Raw genomic sequence first — 22,299 nt, 5'->3', positions numbered from 1 at the left:
TCCTTATCGCACTAATTATAGAAGGCGCCCCGTCAGCGCGACGGAGATATTTACCTAAAATTCTCAAATCTCAGAAGGGGTTCAGCTGGTATTTCCTCTTAATTTGTTATTTTTTTGTACATATTTGAAAATTTTGCCATAGATGCCACAATCAACATGTGTACTTTCACACTAAAATGTCAAGCCTGATGTTCGGCATCTGCACTCTTCTGATGAGCGTCCTCAAATTGCAAAGTCTTTTCTGTCTCCTTGTCTTCTTTCTGTTCATTCGGCGAGGGATAGAAGCAGACCTTCACCAGTTGGATGAAGGGGGCCTCGATCATCATCCAGCAGAGGAACGCCAAGATGTAGGTCGCGACCAGCTGCCCGAAGTAAGTTAGAAGCTGAAAACATACGATTATTAATTATTAGTTAACAATATCGGATTATTAGTTAGTGATAGGACTGATAGGAGTTAGTGAGCGTAGAAAACGTGCGACTTAAAATGAATAAACATCTATTTATCACACACAAATATTCCCCTACTAGAGTCTGGCTAACCAAATATTGTTGACAGATATTTCCTTATTGTATCACCAATTGTCTATGATTTAAAAAAAGCTGAAAGTCTGTTGTCAATTTATGTCATTCATTCAAATTGTTCGCGGTTTATATGGGTTTTTTTTTTCAGTTTATTTTAAATAATATTAATAATGACTATACCGAGTGAGGCCCGCAAACTGTTATTTAACCTCGTAAATAATTACGACAATGTACGAAGTCGACGTGAAGCGTTGTATAACGAAAAACTGCAATGTTTACAAGTCGTAAACAATTTAGTAGGTTGGTGCTCTATTAATATTTTGATACTTTAAGTACTAGTTCTAACATTTGCCTATAACTTTGATTAAGTACGTGGATTTCTTAATACCCGAATCTCATGAACAGGACAAGTGTGTAAAGAAACGAATAAACTATTAACTAATAGAAACGGGACTTTAAATCACTGTTTCACAATGTACAAGTACAGTATTGGATAGCTAATTAACAAATAAACTAACTGTCAGATACAACTTAGCACTTTATCTACCAGTTAAGCTTATTTGAAGTTTGTGAAACGCCAACGACGACTTTATTCGTCAGATAAGTGGCTAGTAGCTTATTTAGGACATTGAAACGGGGCATAATCTAAGATATAGGTACGCTATTCCTTTGAAACGGAATATAGATCAGTATGATGTTTACAATGGCTTTGGAACTTTGTCTGATTGGTCCCTTCCTCATTATAGCGGGTTTCCCGAGAAAGAGGAATATAATTACAACATTGACTTACCACCAGGGAGAAGTTGGAGTGCAGCAGGGTGGTGTGGTTGGCCACATTGTAGCGTATGACGGACAAGTGGATCAGATAGGCGCAGTACGACACGCGGCCGAACACTGCCCAGCCACGCCATTCCAGCAGCCCACGATACACCGCTAAAAACAAAACTTTTGTTATTTCCCTACAAAAAATATCTTCAAGCTTCGAAAAAAACATCTATAAACTAACGCCCACTAAAATGCATAAGTAACTCTGTCTGTTACTCCTTCACGCTTAAACCATTGAACCGATGTAGGTGAAATTTGGTATGGAGATATTATGAGGCGCTAAAGACGTAGGATTTTAACAATAATCTTCATCATTTCACGTACCTAGATAATGTCACGAGCAGAATAGATCGTGTCATTCACAATGACGCATGTCTTGACTCGTATTGTCATGTTATAAAAGGTTAGATATGACAAATCTGCGCGTCATCGTGGATGACACGAACTATAGGGACCGTGCGTGTTGGAGGGTCTGCCATCTTGTGGTCTGAATCGGAACTATAAACAGGCACATTTACACGTCAAATGTTTTCTTGTGCATAGTAGGTTCTGCCATCTTGTGGGCTACATCGGAACAATAAACATCACATTTACGCTTCGCGCCAAAAATCTGACAGCTCCTGTGCTGCCTCCTACAGTTCATGCACGCTCCCTATAGTTCTGGTATATTGATTTGCGGTAGAGGTATTTCCTTCTTGCTATTGAGGAATTTAGTGTAATGTCTCTGAAAATTTGACATTACTCAACCCTGTTTTATCAAGGATATATTTTACTAGCTCTCTTATGGAAAAATCGCGCGAGAATTATATACCGATGTGTCTGATGATAAATTATAATTATCTGAAAATAAAGAGGATAGCAGGACGTTAGTTTCACTACTTAGCCGCTAGCGTAAGAAAGGAAAGCGTTTCGTTTCGATGGCATAGTGACAACTGCAATAAATATCAAAGAGCATATAATCACTACGTTTTAATAAATATATTCATTATTCAAATTATGGAGTGTGGAATTAAAAGGAGTGAAATCTCTTATGGTAGAACTGTTGCAAAAGTGTCCAGCTGTCAGCTATAAATAATAGTTCCAAATTTCTCCAGAGTAGCGCTAGAGTAGGTAAGAACCTAGGCGTTTCATAATCATAATCATAATCTTTATTGTTTGTGAGAAATGGGTTACATTGCCGGTAATTACTATTGTAACAATTTTACATGGACTCACCAAGACTCTACCTTGACAGGTGTACAAACAAACATTTCCTTAAAACGAAGCATTAATACACTAATAAATCACAATCTAAACTTGTGATTTAAATATATTCAAATTATTATTCTTAAAAATGTCAGGTAATTTATTATAAATACGAATACACATAATATACGAGTTTCTCGACGGACGTTATTGACGGAGTGAAGTGCGCTGTCTATGATTTGATTATTTTTTTCAAGTATTCTAAGTATTGTAGCGCCACCTATTTAAGGTTTTTTGATGACACTTTTTGGTACATGGAGATTCTATTCCTTACCTCCACCTTCCATAATTCAAATGATTGTTATAATCACTCCTTCATGGACACCTATAAGTATCGAATGGTGGTTGTTGCTTACTTTCCACTTTAAAGACGGTTCCTATCGTGAAGATGAAGAAAATTATCCCGAACAGGATCTTGACCACAGGTGAGTACAAGAGGCGCACAACTAGCGGGATCTGGATGCCGTCGATGTAGAAAATACCACCGCAGATGATCAGGAGCCACCCGGCCGGGACCGTTGACCAATAGATGTAACGGTATTTCTAGGACAAGATTAAGAACAATAATGAACTATTAGTTCGCCCCGAACTCTCGGTTCGCCAAAAAGATAGATAGATAGGATTTGTTGCACGTAGTTGGTCGGCAACGGAAATCGCGTGCGATTTATTGCAAGGTCTGTGTAGTTAGTACAGAGACTAAAATAAACTTTCTAATTAAGTACCACTTCCGGCGACAAAAAAAGTGAAATTTACGTCATCTGATACAAAGATGAGACTGGTGGTGTAGCTTCAGAAACCACTCGTCTGCCAGTTCCTGAATGGCCGGAAGTGCGTCTGCCGGGTACTTTAAACTTTTGGACGCTTTTCTCTCGCATCAAAATGTGGCATACACGCCCACATCTCAACTAGTGAGAAACGAATTTAAAACTTATCTGTCAACAGTAAAATTGCTTTGACAGCGTCTGCCATGACCCCTTTAGTGGTCGTTGGCGTGGTAGGCACGACAGCACACGACCACTTTAGTGGCTCTTGGCGTTCAAAGGGTTGAAGGTACGAAAAGTACGATATTCCCATCTACTGATGACATAACGTTGAAATGCTCGGCAGACTCATTTGAGAGCTGGGACGACGACTTTTTTCGTACCTTTAAAGTATCTGGCAGATGCAGGAACTGGCAGATGAGTGGTTTCTGAAGCTACATATAAATTCCCATCTGTTGCCAATAGTCTCATAGTATCAGGTGACGTAAATTTTTTTGTCACCGGAAGTGATACTTTTTCATACTTTGGCCAATTTTTTTTTCATACAATCTTTTCGAAACTTAGCATCACTTTTACGACCGTGTGCCGTGGGGCTTATCAGGGTATCAGATGACGTAGCAGCTCATACGGTCCCCGCCCGTACTATAAAGTTATTGCGTAAAAAACTATCCTCTGCTCAGTTAAAAAACATCGAAATGCCGGGACATGCTCATGTGCCCCTAGCCAGCCAGCTAGTCATAGGAGTCAGCTGTCTATAAATTGAGTGAGCCTAACTGACCTCATATGACTAATAGAATGATTACCATGAATATTCATCATATTAGTGTAAGTAAGGAACAGAAACAATATTTGTTTTTCCTACTCCTCTACTGTCATCTGTCATTTATGCATTCATTAACACGAATATAAGAACATACATAAAAGATTTCAAGAAAAGTCTATATTGTCTATTCCTCATAAAAGCTCTTGTGCTTTTATAAGCTATAACGTTACTGCGATTAATGGCTACCAACCTAACAAAACCAAAACGAATACAGTTTTAAACTAAGTGCATTGCTGCCAACTTACAAAATATTCATTTGGTTGCATAGTAAAAATAATTACTTCATAAGTCAGAAACACGCCTGTGACACCCGTAATATAGCAACACCCATAGACTACGAAGACCGCTTAGCGTTGCTTATTAGTCTCCGTAGGCTACGGTGGCCAAAATTGAGAAAAAACTGTCCAAAAAATTAATTTAGCAAGTAGCAAGTACCAGGGCCTCATGAGTTACGAGGAGGTGTCGCTGACCGGCCGGCCGCGGCCCGGAGCGGGCCGGGCGCGTAACAAGGTATGCTCGCGCGTCTTGGCTATATACTTTTGCTGTAATTTGTTTACCTAAATTAAGGTTTATTTTTGTTGACTCGTAGGAAAAATATTGTATGCAACGTTGTATAAGTAGGTCAAAAAATTCTCGTGGCGTATTCCTTTACAATGTTCGCCTACGCCTTCGGCTCCGGCTCACATTGTAACTCACGCCACTCGCCTTTTTTGACCCTTCTTATACAACTGTTGCATAAAATACTATAAGTGGTAATTTGACAACAGTATCCGCGCACTTTGTATTTGGTGATGTTAAAGTTGTTGTTGCTGTTCATCAAGCTGTAGATCCACATGCCAAGCGCCAGGCCCATGGCGTAGCACACGAGGTTGGTGTGGGTCCGTTTGTACAAGTAGGTGAAGGTTGGGTCATCCACAATGTAATGGCGCAAGTCTCTGAAACAAAAGATATTATGAAATCTCAAATGATTTGTAGTTGGGTGCAGGGGCGGCCTTTGGGGGTGGCGAACGGGGCAACCGCACAGGGCCTCGCGCATAAGGGGACCTCGCGCTTGCGGGGGCCCTCGAGGAAAAGGCTGAGTCGTTTTTTTACGTGAAACATGAGTAGACTCAATGCAGAAGTTATCTAAGTCGGACTTCCGTAAGAATATCTATGAGGGTTTAATTGCAAAAAAAAAACCAGTTGTAAAAAAGTGTCATGACACGATCGCTTATTATATTTTTGCAATCATTTTTAATGAAGTCAAAATTTTGTTTTGCTGCGCCGCCTCGAGAACCTACCACCATAGTGCGAGGCCCTAGGCAGAGCTACAGAAGGGTTGAATTCGAAAATGACAATGGTTTATTGTTTAGTAATGAACCAAAAGGCCGAAGGGCGCTATGCAGGACAGCAGAGGTCGGACACAAAAGATGATGTGTTAGGGCGTGGGCTACACATTATCTTTGCGGAGCTTAGCCGTCGGGCTCGCTCACTCTGCGAGTTCGATTCCAAGGTCTGCTTTCCTGCAGCTCAGTTTTCAGCTTCACACGGGAAGCCATCGAAATTTAATGTCCCGGATCTTCTGTTCTAGGTGGAGTAATAAGCTTTCTGCCTCGCTTTCCGCTTTATAACACATAGGTACTTAGTTCACGACCGAGCTCCATTCTCTTGAAAGATCCTTTGGGCGTTTCCCTAATACGATCTACCAGTATTTTTATTTAGTACAACAAAACAACAGGGGCCTCGCAAAATTTTTCCGCCCGGAGCCTCGCAGAGGCTAAGGCCGCCCCTGGCCGGGTGTACAACTTTGAAGCAGTAAGTCAAGGGTCCAAACCCTGTTTCTTCCTGAAGAGTTGTTCAGGGCAAATATATTGACGGTGGACATATCGACGAAGAAGAATATGGTGAGGAAACTTATACATCTACCACGAAATCCAAGTAGCGAGGGGACCACCATGCTTGTCTATGCTTAACTATGAGGCGTAGGGAAAAATGCAATAAGGTCGGCTCCCTTCACTGATTAGTCCACCTTACCTTGAGGTCCATTTTGTTGCTAAAATAGAGGTCAGTGATTAAAGTTCAAGGAGCCAATGATTGATTAAGTAGTTATCCGTACATTTAGCCCCTCTAAACCAGCACCTGTGGAATAGAAGAAAACTTGGTAGGTACTTATGCCATCGATGTACCTTTATTGTATAGGTTGAATTTCACTCGCGTCGCTAACGGCTTCTGGAGCTTATTAAACCAAGATAGAGGTTAAAATAAGATCAAAATGTAAGAGCCTTACTCTGGTGAAATCAAGACGGTGGCGTTCAAGTCCTGGAAGTAGATGTGCGCCGCTTGCGTAAGCACGCCAACCACTATCACCACGCCGATGGCTATCTTCCGCGCACGCCAACCTCGTAGTAAGCAGAATATTACTAGACCGAGAATCGTTAGCTTCATGTCCACTGCTATATACCTGAAATAAGAGAGAATTGAATGCTTTTATCTAAAAATGCAGCAGTGTCACAAACAAGGTTTACTGACCATGTGTGCTCCATGCATTTCGAAGGATCCACGTAGTCGTTGACGTACAGCAGTTGGTAGTACCAGTCCCGACGGCAAGCATCCGCTTCCTCGCCAATAATCGACTAAAAATGAGCAATGTGCAGTTTTCAATTTGTTGGGATATTTTTTAGAGTCCAAGCGTCCAGGTTCACATTCCCCGATTTTCTGAAGACTTGGACGATTTCAGTTGGTTCTACTGCCGTTAGGTCAGAATTTTACAATGGGATATTGGAGAAATCGAGGGAACTACAAACGATATAGGTAGTCATTCATTTTGGTTTGACTATTTTGTGGATTGTGAGATTAGGTTGCCATAAATAACAGAAAGTACCTTCCACATGGGGCCATTTCCAAAACGTCTAATCCAAGTAGCTACTACAGCTAGCACTGCAGCGTACGGTGGAGTCAACCTGGAAAAAAAAACCGGACAAGTGCGAGTCGACTGGCTGAGGGTTTCGTAAAAAATTGTAGGTACAGTCAGCGTCAAATACTTCGTAGCAGTCAAAGTAGCCAAATAGTTCGGTACACCATATGTTTAGTATGGTGTACCGAACTATTTGGCCACTTTGACTGCTACGAACTATTTGACGCTGACTGTACATCTATATTTTTTATCATTTAATTACAAATTTAAAGACTATACTTTAAATTTTTCCCTATACTTATAGTATTAGACGATATTCTAGATCAACAGAAAATACCCTATAAATTTTGTTTCCTTTGAGAGTGTCGGATATACGTTTTTTGCGGCATAACCGGGCGGATCGTTTTTTACCTCAACCTTTAGAAGTTTAATTTTTTCACACCTTGAAGGGACTTTTACTAGGGAAGGGTTTTTACTAATTTTCAACTCGATACCTCTCGCGTTCCAGAGATAAAGGGTCTTGACAGGTAGACGGATAACATAGTGATCCCTATAAGGGTTCCGTTTTTTCCTTTTCCTGGTTGGACACTAGAAGATACGTAAGAAGCATTACAATTTTTTTCAATTACAAATGGGGGAGGGGCATATATTAGTACTTCACAAATTTTATTATCTGGTGCTATACCTCATCCACCTTAACATTGTCCACGTTGGTAACTTGCTCCATGAGAGTTTAACCTTCTCCTCTACCAGCAATAGGTTGAATGCCAGCAGGAACCCTGACATCAACAAGAAGCTCTGTACCAACAGGCTCCCATTGAATATTGTGAGGAACATTGGATTGTAGTAGCTCTGCAAAGATTACACTTAGCTAGAAAACTGACGATTGCGGAAAATGAAGAATTTTATATACCAACTCTAAAAATTTTATGGCAAAAACTAGGTAAAACGAATTAGGTGATCGCGACCCTTAACAAAGGAAATGTTTTAACACGTTCCCTGTCAAAAACACGCTGTAAGAAATGTGGTACTTGGCACTGAAGTAGGTATTTATCTTACCAACTCTACAAAATGGGTGTTATTTAAGGCGATGAGCGGGATGAGTGGCGAGTGCGCAAACACCACCAAGAACGTCGTCAACGATCTGAAAATAGGAGACAAATTGTAGGTAGGTATTTTTGTTTAAAAGGCACATAGCATTATAAGTTACATGAGTTTTGAGTAAAGAGTATCTTTTTGAATTTGACATAAATGAAGAAATGTGGTAAAGATACATTGCCCCACTCACTTCACCCCGTTAAACATCTGAAGCCGTCGCAGCCGTGGCTCTGGGCCTTCCCCCGGTGGTGCCATCAGACGCTCCCAATTACTCTTCGCAGAGAAACACAGCAGTATTCTAACTGTGAATTGAAAAAATATAGGTCTTTACTTTACTTACTTTAGCATTAGAAAGAACTCCACAGAAGTAAGTGTGCACTTTTTATAGGGCTCTTTTAATTGCTAATAATAATGGAATTATCTAATGTACCATGGTCAATTGATTTGATTTGACGACCGGTTTGGCCTAGTGGGTAGTGACCCTGCCTACGAAGCTGATGGTCCCGGGTTCAAATCCTGGTAAGGGCATTTATTCGTGTGATGAGCATGGAAATTTGTTCCTGAGTCATGGGTGTTTTCTATGTATTTAAGTATTTATAAATATTTATATATTATATATATCGTTGTCTAAGTACCCTCAACACAAGCCTTATTAAGCTTACTGTGGGACTTAGTCAATTTGTGTAATAATGTCCTATAATATTTATTATTTATTTTTTTTTTTCAATACTTATAATTAACTTCAAAATTTTACCGCAAAAATTATCCGATTTGGAATCTAAAGCTAAGCTCTTTCTAAAGCTAAAAAAATCGACTTTAAACTAGCGTTACAAAATATTTTAAATGTTTACCTACCTAAAGACTTCTTCGGGACAAAACAAAAATCATACAAGCTTGCAACAATGTTTAGAGCGATGATCACAATAAAAACTGTAGCTACAATAATGTCTCCGGTATCTATGGGGATGGTTTCCTCGAACTCGGTACAGTAGACCTGGTCCTCCACCAGCCGCGCATGCAGCTGGTGCGTCTGCTGGAGCGAGGAATTGAGGCAGGCTTCGAGGGCCACGTGCACGTCTGTTTGGTTGTCGAGGTATAGCCGACATGTCTTCGTCACGCAGATTCCCCATTGTATTAAGCTGTGATTGAAATGTGTGATGTGGTTGGCTGAATATTCCTGGAACAACATACGTGAGACTTGGAAGTAAAAAAATATCTAGACACGAAAATTCTGAACTTTAAACTTTCTTTGCACTTATGTACTAAAAGTAGCGGTTGACGCCGTGAATTTAAAAGAAGTTCAAAGAAGTGTTTCCTTGTGACTTATGATTCGTTAAGAAAGTGATTATGGAGGTTTTTTTTTTATTATAAATGCTCTGCTGCAACGATTGACGATAAGACAGCCCCATTCCCGCACCCTTCGCCAGTTCATCTTTCCTTGCAAAGCCCTGGAACACAAGCAGAAACTCACTTGTATGACATGAAACAGTTCGTTGCTGGCGTTGGCAGTCAGCCTGGCGTTGACGTAGCAGTAGAGGTCTCCAGGCGCGCGCAGGCACGGGTAGAACTCGTCCAGCTTGAACAATGGAGGCAGGCGGTCGTACTCCGTTTCTGGAACCATATTTTTTTGGAGATACATAAGTAGTGAAGCAAATTCTTTTACATTATCTGTCTTTTGTATTTGTAATATAATTATTAAATAAATATTATAGGACATTATTACACAAATTGACTAAGTCCCACAGACAACGATATATATAATATATAAATATTTATAAATACTTAAATACATAGAAGACACCCATGACTCAGGAACAAATATCCATGCTCATCACACGAATAAATGCCCATACCAGGATTTGAACCCGGGACCATCGGCTTACTAGGCAGGGTCACTACCCACTAGGCCAGACCGGTCGTCAAAATGATCATGTAATCAATAATAGTTTTTAATGCTTTGTTTAGTTTTACTTACGCTCTCTCTATACTTTGAATACCTACCGAGTACAAATATAACATGTCTTCGGTAATGATTGCTTTTATTTAATCTCCATTCGACTCTTCAACTCTTCAACTAATAAATATATATATATATATATATTTTTTTAATTTATTTAGGAAACAAACAGTCACATATTAATATATATAAGCTTAAGTGATAACAAACAGACCTTTAGTTCCATTGAAAATAAAAGTATACATAGTAAATTACAGATCGAAACAGGGAAGGTGTTAGGCATCTTCTTGTCTGTCACGCGTACAGGGACTTCAAAACATCGGTAGGTAATTAATAAATACATGACATAGTACAGAGTTTAAAGTGGTATACAAAATAATTAAAAATACATGTATCGCTATAGTTGTTATGCGTGCAAATAATATATAGTTACTAGGTACTTAAAAGAAAACGTACAATATTTATAAAGAAAAGATTGAACTTCGCAAAATGCTACTGTATTTACAAAATGATAATGAAAAAATATCTAAATTTGAAAATTTATCATTGTAATCACATATATTTGTCTGTAGTAAGTTATTATCTACATTTTAGCGCATGTTTATGCGTTTGTCAATTTTTTTTTGTAACTTTAATCAATTTGCTATATTAATAAATTTTAAGACACTCGTTAAAAACAAGAACTGGAATCATAAAATCAAATCATACAATTCTTAGCTTTGATTCTTGGTTGTGAATTAAATTTACATTATTCATAGGTTCCTACATTAAAAAAAAATCACAATATAAATATTCATAATATTTCAAATAAGTACACTTCTTTTTTGGGCTCATACATTAGCATAGGACATTATTTCCATTGTCTTGTCTTAATACACCTTGTTTTTTTATAAAATCCGTTAATTTATAGGATACATTCTTAAGGGTAAATAAGTTATTTTTCTCACACACCATTATTTTATATTTTTTATTAGATGTGCAAACCTGCATTAGATTGTAATTGACCTATATATTGATTTTCCATTGTTTTTGCTACTTAAATCCTGCCACCGCCACGCGCTGCTGCTGGCACCGCCCGAGTATCGCGCGGCTGCGTTCAGGGGCTCATTCCGCTACGCCGCCACTAAGTGTTGGAATGATATCCCCCCACCTGTGCGCGAGGCTAAGAGTATCCAACAGTTCAAATCTAGGCTTAAAAAGTTGTATATGAATCATCAAAAGGAATTCCAGGATATACACGTTACCAGTTACCAGCCCGGTGAGGGATGCGTTCATAAAGTTAACTTTTAGGTAATTACTAACTCTATGATACACAATACATGTTATTTATTATTCTGTTCCCGTGTTAATTACCCCGTAAAAACTCTTGTTAATCTTCAATTAGCTGACCAAGGGCGGGTTTAAATCCAGCAAGCTGTACCCGCACCTTTTTCATTACGTACACAATCAAATTGTTGCACATTGTTGAGATAAATACTTACCTACACTTTGTACCTAAGATGGACTACTTACCTACCTAATACATATTTGTACCTATGAACTGCTGTAAAAAGTAATAAAATAAACGTATTTGTATTTGTATTGAATCCTACATTTGGAATTGGAATATTTCATTTTTTTCATGTTTCTCAACAATAATGGGTATGGTCTCATTCGATTCAGCGCAAAAAATACACCTCACTTGCCTAGTTTGTAATGTTGTTGCATTTTTTTTTAAATGAGCCCCCTGCCCACTTCCCCCCCCCCCCCCCCCCAAAGGGGGTAGGACCCCTTAATTTAGCTAGGCCTCCGCAGATGCTCATTTCTAGAGCCAAGATAAAGATAAAAAACAAAGTTTCATTGATGTACATATTTTGCCGCCAAAATACACGTATAATCTTATAACGCATAAAGATTATATACCTAGTTCTTAAAAAAACCGGTCAAGTGTGAGTTTAACGCGCGCACTGAGGGTTCTGTACAAACTTTCAACCATTGATCCTCAATTTAAAACAAAAAGTGTGTGTGTATGTGCGCGTGTGCGTGCGTGCGTGCGTGTGTGCCTGTGTGTGTGTGTGTGTCTTGGGCCTTAAATGTACCAGAATGTACTTGACGCAGAAAAATAACGAGATGGGTCGATTTTAATTTCGTTAGATTTGGATAAAATTTAGCTGGTTAAAAAGCTCCTCGTTCCGTGTGGAATAAGTATGAAATCACAATTTAGAACAAAAACAATGTACGCATTTTCCCGCTGAGTTACGAAAATAGATATACGTTTTCGTAACTTAGTGGAAGTTTTCGTAACTCAGTGAAAGTTTTCGCAACTCAGTATCTAGAAGTTTTTTTAGGACATATAGTGAAATAGCGCTTATTGTGTATAGAATAGGGAACTTGTATTCATCAAATTTTATCGAAATCTGACAGTAAAAAAATCAACAACAAAATAAAAATCGGCCCTGACATTAAAATTTCAATACAATATTTTAATAAACTGCCTCAAAATTTAAAAACCATACCACAGTATGTATACTACTTTAAGGGTAGCCATACGTCCCGTATATACGGGGCTGTCACCGTATTTAAGTATCACGTCCCGTATTTTAACCCGCCGCGTTTTTGATCCGTATATAAATATCGCTGTAGAACACGTATACAAATGGTCAGAATCATCTCTTCAACCATATTGTTTGTATACTTATGTGAGTTAATACTATGGGAATCTGTATTTGCCTCCAACCTCCATCCCTCAAAACATTAATACAACCTCATTGTCCCGTATTCGTTCTGAATAATTATAGCAACCCTATCATTAAGCAAAATCTAACAGTACCTATATTGTGCAACGAAGGAGGTAAGACAAATTTTGAATACCAGGGCGATAATTCCCGACAGCCGCAGGCTGGAGCGAATTAAGACCTGAGTTAGCAATATTCTTACCCCCGGAGTAACACACAATGTTTTTCATCACACTTGCGAAGAAAAAACTAAATTTTAAGCGAAATAATTCTTAAATACGGTGACATATTAAACATTCGTCCGCCATTTTGTAATTTCTTGACAGATTAGGCATCGAAGGCACATTTGCATTCAGCCACGATAGAAAATTATGCAAAAATATTTAAAAGGGCTGTTAAATTAATGAAATTAAATAATTTTAAACATAAACATTAAATTTTAAATTGTCAGTATTTTAAAAGCATAACTCATTTTATGCTACTTGGTTTGTATGAATAAACGACATACTAAAAAAAAACTGTAACTCCCTAGGGAGTTCTAGCAGTAGAGTTTACAATCCATAACTCCCGCGGGAACAAACTTTGTCCTTCGGTACACCTGCATGAAATAAGACCTTTTTCGAGCAAGTGTGATGAAAAACAATATATGTAAAAAGGTTGCTTTTATAATTTGGTTGATAGTTAAGTTTAGTTAGCTAATGTTTTTCCTAAAATGTGCGACTCTAAAATGAACGTGTTTTTTTATATTAAGTTAATTTTCTAACTTCTAATTGGTATGCCTATACAGAGGATTACTATAACTAGCTTATATCTAAAATAGGCCCTTGAGGCATTGTATCAAGGATGCTGGCGGCATTCCCTCGTTGTATCGCAATACTGATACGTTTCGCGTTGTGCGAGGAAGCCGCCAGCTCTTCGGTCACCAGTTACGTCAACCAGACGTTTCGCGATTTCTCCAAAAAACTTGTGTGCTCTGGGACCCCATGGACCTAGAGTTTCAACGCCAAACGGTACAAAATGGTACTCTCTACCGAGGCTCTTATATTTATTACGTTTCAAAATTTCGGCGCTTTCCGCCGCTGCACCCGCTTTTACATTAGTCCGTTGGAGGTGGGACTGTGCCAGTGTGTCTACGCAGTTAAATAGTTATTGTAAATAAAGAAATTTTCGAACACAATCTTCAATCTTGTAGGTGTTGTTGGTAAATAAAGCTACTAGGCTACTACTAATATGAACTATGAAATATATTAAACACGAATAAAAATTACCATTTAAATAGTAAATAACTCCTGATGTCTGCTGCAGGAAACACACAACAAGCACTATTAGAATTTTCATTTTAAAAAGTAAATTTACTAATTTAATATCAGTGTCACAATTGTACGAAAAAATATTGTTTTTTTTAATATAATTATAACCCGAATGATATTACTGAACATTAAAAAAAGTAATTTTGGCAAAACAAGCACCGTTCGAACACTCGTATAATTTGTAAATGGGCAAAATCAATCACTCATACACTTTTTAGAGTTCCGTAGCCAAATGGCAAAAAACGGAACCCTTATAGATTCGTCATGTCCGTCTGTCTGTCCGTTTATGTCACAGCCACTTTTTTCCGAAACTATAAAAGCTATACTGTTCAAACTTGGTAAGTACATGTATTCTATGAACTGCATTAAGATTTTTACACATGAATAGAAAAAAAAAAATTTTGGGGGTTCCCCATACTTAGAACTGAAAGTCAAAAATTTTTTTCATCAAACCCATACGTTCTATGGATAGGTCTTCAAAAATCATATCATTTTTTTTCTAAACTGAATAGTTTGCGCGAGAGACTATTCCAAAGTGGTAAAATGTGTGCCCCCCCCCCCCCCCGTAACTTCTAAAATAACAGAATGAAAAATCTAAAAAAATATATATGATATACATTACCATGCAAATTTCCACCGAAAATTGGTTTGAACGAGATCTAGTAAGTAGTTTTTTTAATACGCCATAAATGGTACGGAACCCTTCATGGGCGAGTCCGACTCGCACTTGGCCGCTTTTTATACAACTAGTATGGTTACTTAAGTTGGGGCACCGACAGTACCTTCGCGTACTAATAAGACAGGTAGGCGTGGAAAAAAAAAAGATTAAGTGAATAGCTAGCATGTAATTATATTGGGCATGACATTTGAATATTGTAATAAAAAAACCGACCAAGAACGCAGTCTTCTTATGGAAGAGACAAATAGTAAGCATTAGTTATAAGAGTCAAAATTTGCATCACATTTGGATACTTTGCCACACATGTGGATAAAATTCAACTTTCTCATTAGTTTGAACAATCAAGAGAGTCTGGTGTGGCGAAAATAACTTTTTCATCACACTTGCTCGAAAAAGATCTTATTTCATGCAGGTATATTGAAGGACAAAAACCTATTTGTTCCCGCGGGAGTTATGGATTGTGAAAAAAAAAAGTTTTTTTTTATTATGTCACTTATTCATACAAACCAAGAAGCATAAATGAGTTTAACTTGTAAAATACTGACGTTTATAATTTAAAACTTTTGTTTATGCTTAAAATTATTTCATTTGATTAATTTAACAGCCAATTACAATATTTTTACACAATTTTCAATCGTGGCTGAATGCCCAACAGGTCTGTGCCTCGATGCCTAACCTGTCAAGAAATTACAAAATGGCGGACGAATGTTTGATACATAATCGTATTTAAGAATTATTTCGCTTAAAATTTAGTTTTTTCTTCGCAAGTGTGATGAAAAACATTCTGTGTAACTCCGGGGGTAAGAATATTACGGACTCGGGTCTTTAATTCCCTCGTATCCAAAATTTCACTTACCCCCCTCGTTGCACAATGTACTATTAAATAGATTTTCGCGCTGCGGAAGATAGCCTGACGAAGGGGTAGGATCATAAAAAAGTGGCTGTGACATAATCGGACAGACAGATGGACATGACAAATCTATAAGGGTTCCGTTTTTTGCCATTTGGCTACGGAACCCTAAAAAGGTTTTCAGCGGCGGTGACGTCAGAGGTTAATAAGTTTAGTTTCTAAGTCATGTTTTGTATAATTTTTAACGAAATCAAAGATGTAGATGTTGATTGAGGTTGGGCAGATATTAATTCCCCAAATCCTCATACAAACCTACACCTCCCTCTTCAGTTTTAAGGGTTCTCTATACCTTTCATCAAAATCGGTTCAGCGGTTATTGATTCCCCATACAAATTTCCATCTCCATTTTCACACTTTTTTAAGGGATAATTTTTGGGATAAAAACTATCCCATGTTCGTCCCCGGGACTCAAACTATACACCTAACTGAATTGCTTCCGCGATTTTAGCGTGAAGAGAAAAAAAAAATTTTTTTTTTCATATTTTATACGTCGGATTTTTACTTCAGAAAGGTGTCAATATGATAACATTATATGAATTTGGCATCTCCGATTTATACGAAAACGATAACAAACTTGGCCTAGTAGCTCAAATGATATATTTATTTTATTTTATTTATTCACCAACTTACATTAACAGTTAAACCAGACATGCAAGTTATGGGAAACTAAGCTTATCACTAGATTTAAATAATATTAATAGTTGTGGGTGTAGATATTGACTCTATAGACCGCGAGCCAGGAACAATTTCCATGACCAATCACCTCCCGACCGGAAACTCGTGTAGTGGTTAACGGCTAGGTATGATGAACCCTCGTGGACGTCAGCTGCCCCTCCGTTGGTGGGTTGAGGAATGGCAGCCACCGAAACACGTAAATGTCATCGCCTCCCGTTTGATACTTTGTCAAACGATACAGTTTTATTAAAAAAATCGTCAGCCGGTTATATCGCGGTGGTAAGAACATCAGCTGGTCGCATGAACATGTAAAAAATAAGCGCTACTTATACCTTTTATGATAGCAATAACAAATCATGAAACTTTGCATTTAGCATTTCATCAGGCGTAAACGCCTGAAAAGCCATCAACGGATTACTCAATTTACACATTACGCAAACTTTGCCGCACATAAAGCGGTAAGGCGCATATTTTTTACATATTCACTTTACAGCTGACGGTCATTCCACCGCGATAGAACCGGCTGACGGTTTTTTTTAGTTTAAAACAGTTTCTAAACCATCATCTGACAAAGTATCACCCGGGGGGCCATGACTGACGAAATATGCTCCTGGCCCGCGGTCTACTAGGGGCTGCTGCGGCTAGGAATCTCGGTTCTGTTCGTGAGAATATATCAAGAGTGGGATTATGGAAAACAATGTTATTAATATGGTTGAGTGCAACATATAGAGGACTAGTGACTAATGTCATTGTGCTGGTATTAGGAATTACGAACAGAGTGTATATCGTGGCCGGAGAGTACCTCTAACAAATGGTGATGTTATCTTAAAATGCATATATTGCAGTAGCAATTGGTTAAATATTAATCCACGTATTAACCTAACATAGTTATTTACGATACAAGTGCAGAAAATAGGAAATGCGAATTACCTATTCGCAGGTGTATCGTACAACGTTTTACAGTAGTTTTACATACGTGTTTTAATTTATCACCACTCGTTGCGAATTTCCTATTTTCTGCACTTCAATCGTAAATAACTATTACCGTTGTGAGCTGCCTACGCACTCAAGGTTTTAATATGAGACCATTCCTAATACAAACGGCGTAGGATACATGTAGGGATAGTACCCATGTGTTTTCCAGTAGAGATTATCTGATAAATGACGTATGAATTTTTTCAAGACGAAGAATGTACTTTTTAGGGTTCCGTAGCCAAATGGCAAAAAACGGAACCCTTATAGATTCGTCATGTCCGTCTGTCTGTCCGATTCTGTCACAGCCACTTTTTTCCGAAACTATAAGAGCTGTACTGTTCAAACTTAGTAAGTGGATGTATTCTATGAACCGCATTAAGATTTTCACACAAAAATAGAAAAAAAACAATAAATTTTGGGGGTTCCCCATACTTAGAACTGAAACTCAAAAAATCTTTTTTCATCAAACCCATACGTGTGGGGTATCTATGGATAGGTCTTCAAAAATGATATTGAGGTTTCTAATATCATTTTTTTCTAAAATGAATAGTTTGCGCGAGAGACACTTCCAAAGTGGTAAAATGTGTGTCCCCCCCCCGTAACTTCTAAAATAACAGAATGAAAAATCTAAAAAAAATATATGATATACATTGCTATGTAAACTTCCACCGAAAATTGGTTTGAACGAGATGTAGTAAGTAGTTTTTTTTTAATACGTCATGAAATTTAAAAAAAAAAATTTTTTTCAACATACCCATACATGTGGGGTATCTATGGATAGGTCTTCAAAAATGATATTAAGGTTTCTAATATCATTTTTTTTCTAAACTGAATAGTTTGCGCGAGAGAACCTCCCAAAGTGAAAAAAAGTGTGTCCCCCCCCCTGTAACTTCTAAAATAACAGAATGAAAAATCTAAAAAAAATATATGATATACATTACGATGCAAACTTCTAACGAAAATTGGTTTGAACGAGATCTAGTAAGTAGTTTTTTTTTAATACGTCATGAAATTAAAAAAAAAAATTTTTTTTCAACATACCCATACATGTGGGGTATCTATGGATAGGTCTTCAAAAATGATATTAAGGTTTCTAATATCATTTTTTTCTAAACTGAATAGTTTGCGCGAGAGAACCTCCCAAAGTGAAAAAAAGTGTGTCCCCCCCCCTGTATCTTCTAAAATAACAGAATGAAAAATCTAAAAAAAATATATGATATACATTACGATGCAAACTTCTAACGAAAATTGGTTTGAACGAGATCTAGTGAGTAGTTTTTTTTAATACGTCATAAAATTTAAAAAAAATTTTTTTTCGTCAAACCCATACGTGTGGGGTATATGGATAGGTCTTCAAAAATGATATTTAGGTTCCTAATATAATTTTTTTCTAAAGTGAATAGTTTGCGCGAGAAACACTACCAAAATGGTAAAATGTGTGTCCAAAGTGGTAAAATGTTGAACGAGATCTAGTAATTTAAGTAGTTTTTTTTAATACGTCATAAAGGAACCCTTCATGGGCGAGTCCGACTCGCACTTGGCCGCTTTTTATCGTGCAGGTTCCATACGATACAGTTAGTTTCCAGAAGGCTACGTACAAATGCATTATATAATAACGTAATGACATGATAAACGCTAAAGAGATAAAGTTGAGAGCTCCCCTTTAAAATTTAGGGGAAGCCCGGGCAAAACGCATATGTTAAGGAAAATAATTAGAATAAAATACAAGTATGCAATAAATACATAAACTTTGGAAACAGCTATAAAAAGAATAAAAGATTTCTTCTGTTAAAACCACTAAAATCAATAAGCATCTATTATACTAAACGGATATGCCACTAGGGCAAAAAGGATAACTTAAAAATAACACAGTCAGTCTTGACATTCGTCGCAAAAGTAGCTACCTACACGTGCATATGATGTGCAATTTTCATGCGCCCGATTTTAAGTGTTGATACAAAGTAATAAATGGAATCCCAAAGGGTTTTACGACAGAATTTATAGATTTTCTTCTTATTTTACTGGTTTTACCGATCGCTCTTACGATTTATCTGACCATAATGCCCTCTCATTCTTCATTTTGTAATTGAAAAATATATCTATAATAATAAACCCAGTAATAATTATCCGTATTGCCCATATTCGTTTTGCCCATAATACATAATTATATTAGATCGATGAACAAATTTCAAATGTTATTTGCAGGTTATGAAAAAAATTGCTATCACAAATTTTACTTGAATAAGTATGTCATTGAACAAATAAAACATATACTTATACATTTCATACATAGTTTAAAGGTTGATGCATAAATCTTTGCGAAAATCGTAACGAAACAGCACAAATTCTTTTTTTTTTCTCCTCACGAAAAACGAGCGCTTACATTGTTTTGGTCAAACTGTTATGGCGTCGTCGCTGACTACATTCCGAATCATGGCAGCGAGTATCAAAGCCGATATTTAGAAAAATCGATTATTCTTCTTACCCACATTATGCGCATTGCCCGGGCTTCCCCTACATCAAAAACCTCGGTAGTCCTAAGGACCAATCCTGCCATAGGAAATCTTCCGCATGCATTCGACTACAAAGTCTACAACTCACAGAGCCACTAATAGTTATTTTGTGAAGGCTACTATACAATTAGGGATCAAAAGGTGAAGAATTTAACTGCTTCGACGGTATTGTTAAATATAATTAACGGATACTTCATCTTCAACTTTGTCGTCATTGTTGTCATTGTGGTCTAAAAGGGACAATTAAGACAAATAATTGAGTGCGGAAGCAAATAGGCAGATTGACGTCATATTGTCATTTTACACCATAAAGACGTTAAGAGAACACCCGAAGACCATATGGCCCGTAAAGTGCTAGCTATCGACACCGGTCAAAGAGGTTCCGGAAGGCCCCGTCTCACATGACTATCGGTAGTAAATAGTGACCTCGAAGCTCTAGAATTAGATCCAATGGCGACCCAGAATAGAACAAGCTGGCGAAAAGCGATTAGGAGAGCCGACCCCAACTGAACATGGGATAAGGCCGGAGAAAGAAGAAGAAAGAATATCAATATAAATTTTCCATCAATTTCAATGAATGAATGAAATACTTTATTGCGATAAACATGGTAAACATAAGATAAAATAAGTACATTCAATTCTCTTTCTGTCCTTTTATTATGTTTTTAACCTATTTGCTATTCAAGAGGCCGAAAATTAAATAGTTATCGCGATATACTCGTATCTATAAACATTTCATGTGAAAGTAACTTGGTCTATCTGTCAGTCTGTTTGTCTGTCTGTTACATCTTCATGCTTAAAGCACTGAACCCAAATGGATGAAATTTGCTATAAGGGGGGTTTGAGAAAAAAAATAACCCGTTTTGCCTTTATTATCCTTAATTTTCCTTACAAAATTGATCAGTCAGTTTTGTCGTTCTATACAATATGTATGGTTATCTGCGTTTCAAAACTGACAATTAAAAGTGGGACACTTAATTGCTTAAATCGATAGTGCTCGTGACTCTGAGTAAGAATAACCCGAAATTAGGTTTAAAAAAGTACAGGGTACTTTTTTTTTCCCTAACAAATCGACTTAGCCCCACAGTAGGATCAATAAGGCTTGTGTTGAGGGTACTAGATGACGATATATAGAATATAATAGATAAATACTTAAATACATAGAACACATTCATAACTCAGGGACAAATATCTGTGATGAACACACAAATAAATGGCGAAAGAAGGCGGAGAGAGGTACCTCCAGTTAAACACTCCATTTCTCTTTAATGTTACTGGAAAGTAAAAGGCTATTGATGAAACATGAAATGAAATAAATGATTAATCAATTAAAAAAATTAGAATTGAAAACGTTCAAAAAGTGAACCGATATTCGATTGTTAAACCTAACAATAACTAATACATTTAGATATTTGGAACGTGATACTCTCTAGGGTGTAAAAAGCCATTTTTTTCCCGACTACATATGCAAAAAAAAATAATTATAGGACATTATTACACAATAGTACATTTTGCAACGAGGGAAAGGGAAATTTTGGATACGAGGGAATTAAAGACCCGAGTTTGCAATATTCTTACCCCCGGAGTTCCACACAATGTTTTGCATCACGCTTGCGGAGAAAAAACTAAATTTTAAGCGAAATAATTCTTAAATACGGTTACATATCCAACATTCGTCCGCCATGTTGTAATTTCTTGGCAGGTGAGGCATCGAAGGCACAGACCTATTCGGCATTCAGCCACGATTGAAAATTATGTAAAAATATTTTAAACGGCTGTTAAATTAATTAAATTAAATCATTTTAAACATAAACAAAAATATTAAGTTATAAACGTCAGTATTTTAAAAGTAAAACTCATTTACGCTACTTGGTTTGTATGAATAAGTGAAATAATAAAAAAAAAGCTATGACTCCCTAGGGAGTTATAACTTTATTCACAATCCATAACTCCCGCGGGAACAAAATAGGCCTTTGTCCTTCAGCACACCTGCATGATATAAAATCTTTTTCGAGCAAGTGTGATGAAAATTGACTATGTCCTGCACGACCAGTCTGGCCTAGTGGGTAGCTATCCTGACTATGAAGCCAATGGTCCCGTGTTGCCAATGTCAGGCATTTATTACAAGCTATTATTTACTTTCACCTGACCAGTTGTCTGTTTGTAATCAAATCTTACAAGTTAAATTTGACCGACTTCCCGGTTTCCGATGAAGCTGAAAATTTGCATACATATGTATTATGTAAGTCGGGTGACAATGCAATATTATGGTACCATCGAGATGATCTGATGATGGAGACAGGAGGTGGCCATAGGAACTCTGTGATAAAACAACGTAACCTAATTGTGTTTAGGGTTTTTAGAATTGTCTCGATGAGTATTAGTTACTTGTGGAAAGG

The 22,299-nt window shown here is 37.3% G+C and overlaps 1 protein-coding gene across 1 annotated transcript; it reads right to left on the bottom strand.

Annotated features, from left to right (window-relative positions):
* Positions 1-179: 179 nt before the first annotated feature.
* On the bottom strand, positions 180-9,670 carry LOC133527875 (nose resistant to fluoxetine protein 6-like). The gene is made up of 9 exons (XM_061865069.1): positions 7,750-9,670; positions 7,481-7,527; positions 7,037-7,207; positions 6,685-6,788; positions 6,443-6,616; positions 4,955-5,111; positions 2,916-3,135; positions 1,313-1,455; positions 180-383 (listed from the first exon to the last, which is right to left on the bottom strand). Exons 1-9 carry the CDS (start codon positions 7,904-7,906, stop codon positions 180-182), a joined length of 1,377 nt encoding a protein of 458 aa, XP_061721053.1. The 5' UTR covers positions 7,907-9,670.
* Between the last annotated feature and the right edge of the window lie 12,629 nt (positions 9,671-22,299).

This window comes from Cydia pomonella, chromosome 18 (genome assembly GCF_033807575.1).
Source record: "Cydia pomonella isolate Wapato2018A chromosome 18, ilCydPomo1, whole genome shotgun sequence".
Lineage (NCBI taxonomy): Eukaryota > Metazoa > Arthropoda > Insecta > Lepidoptera > Tortricidae > Cydia > Cydia pomonella.
This window is presented reverse-complemented; position numbering and strand designations above follow the sequence as displayed.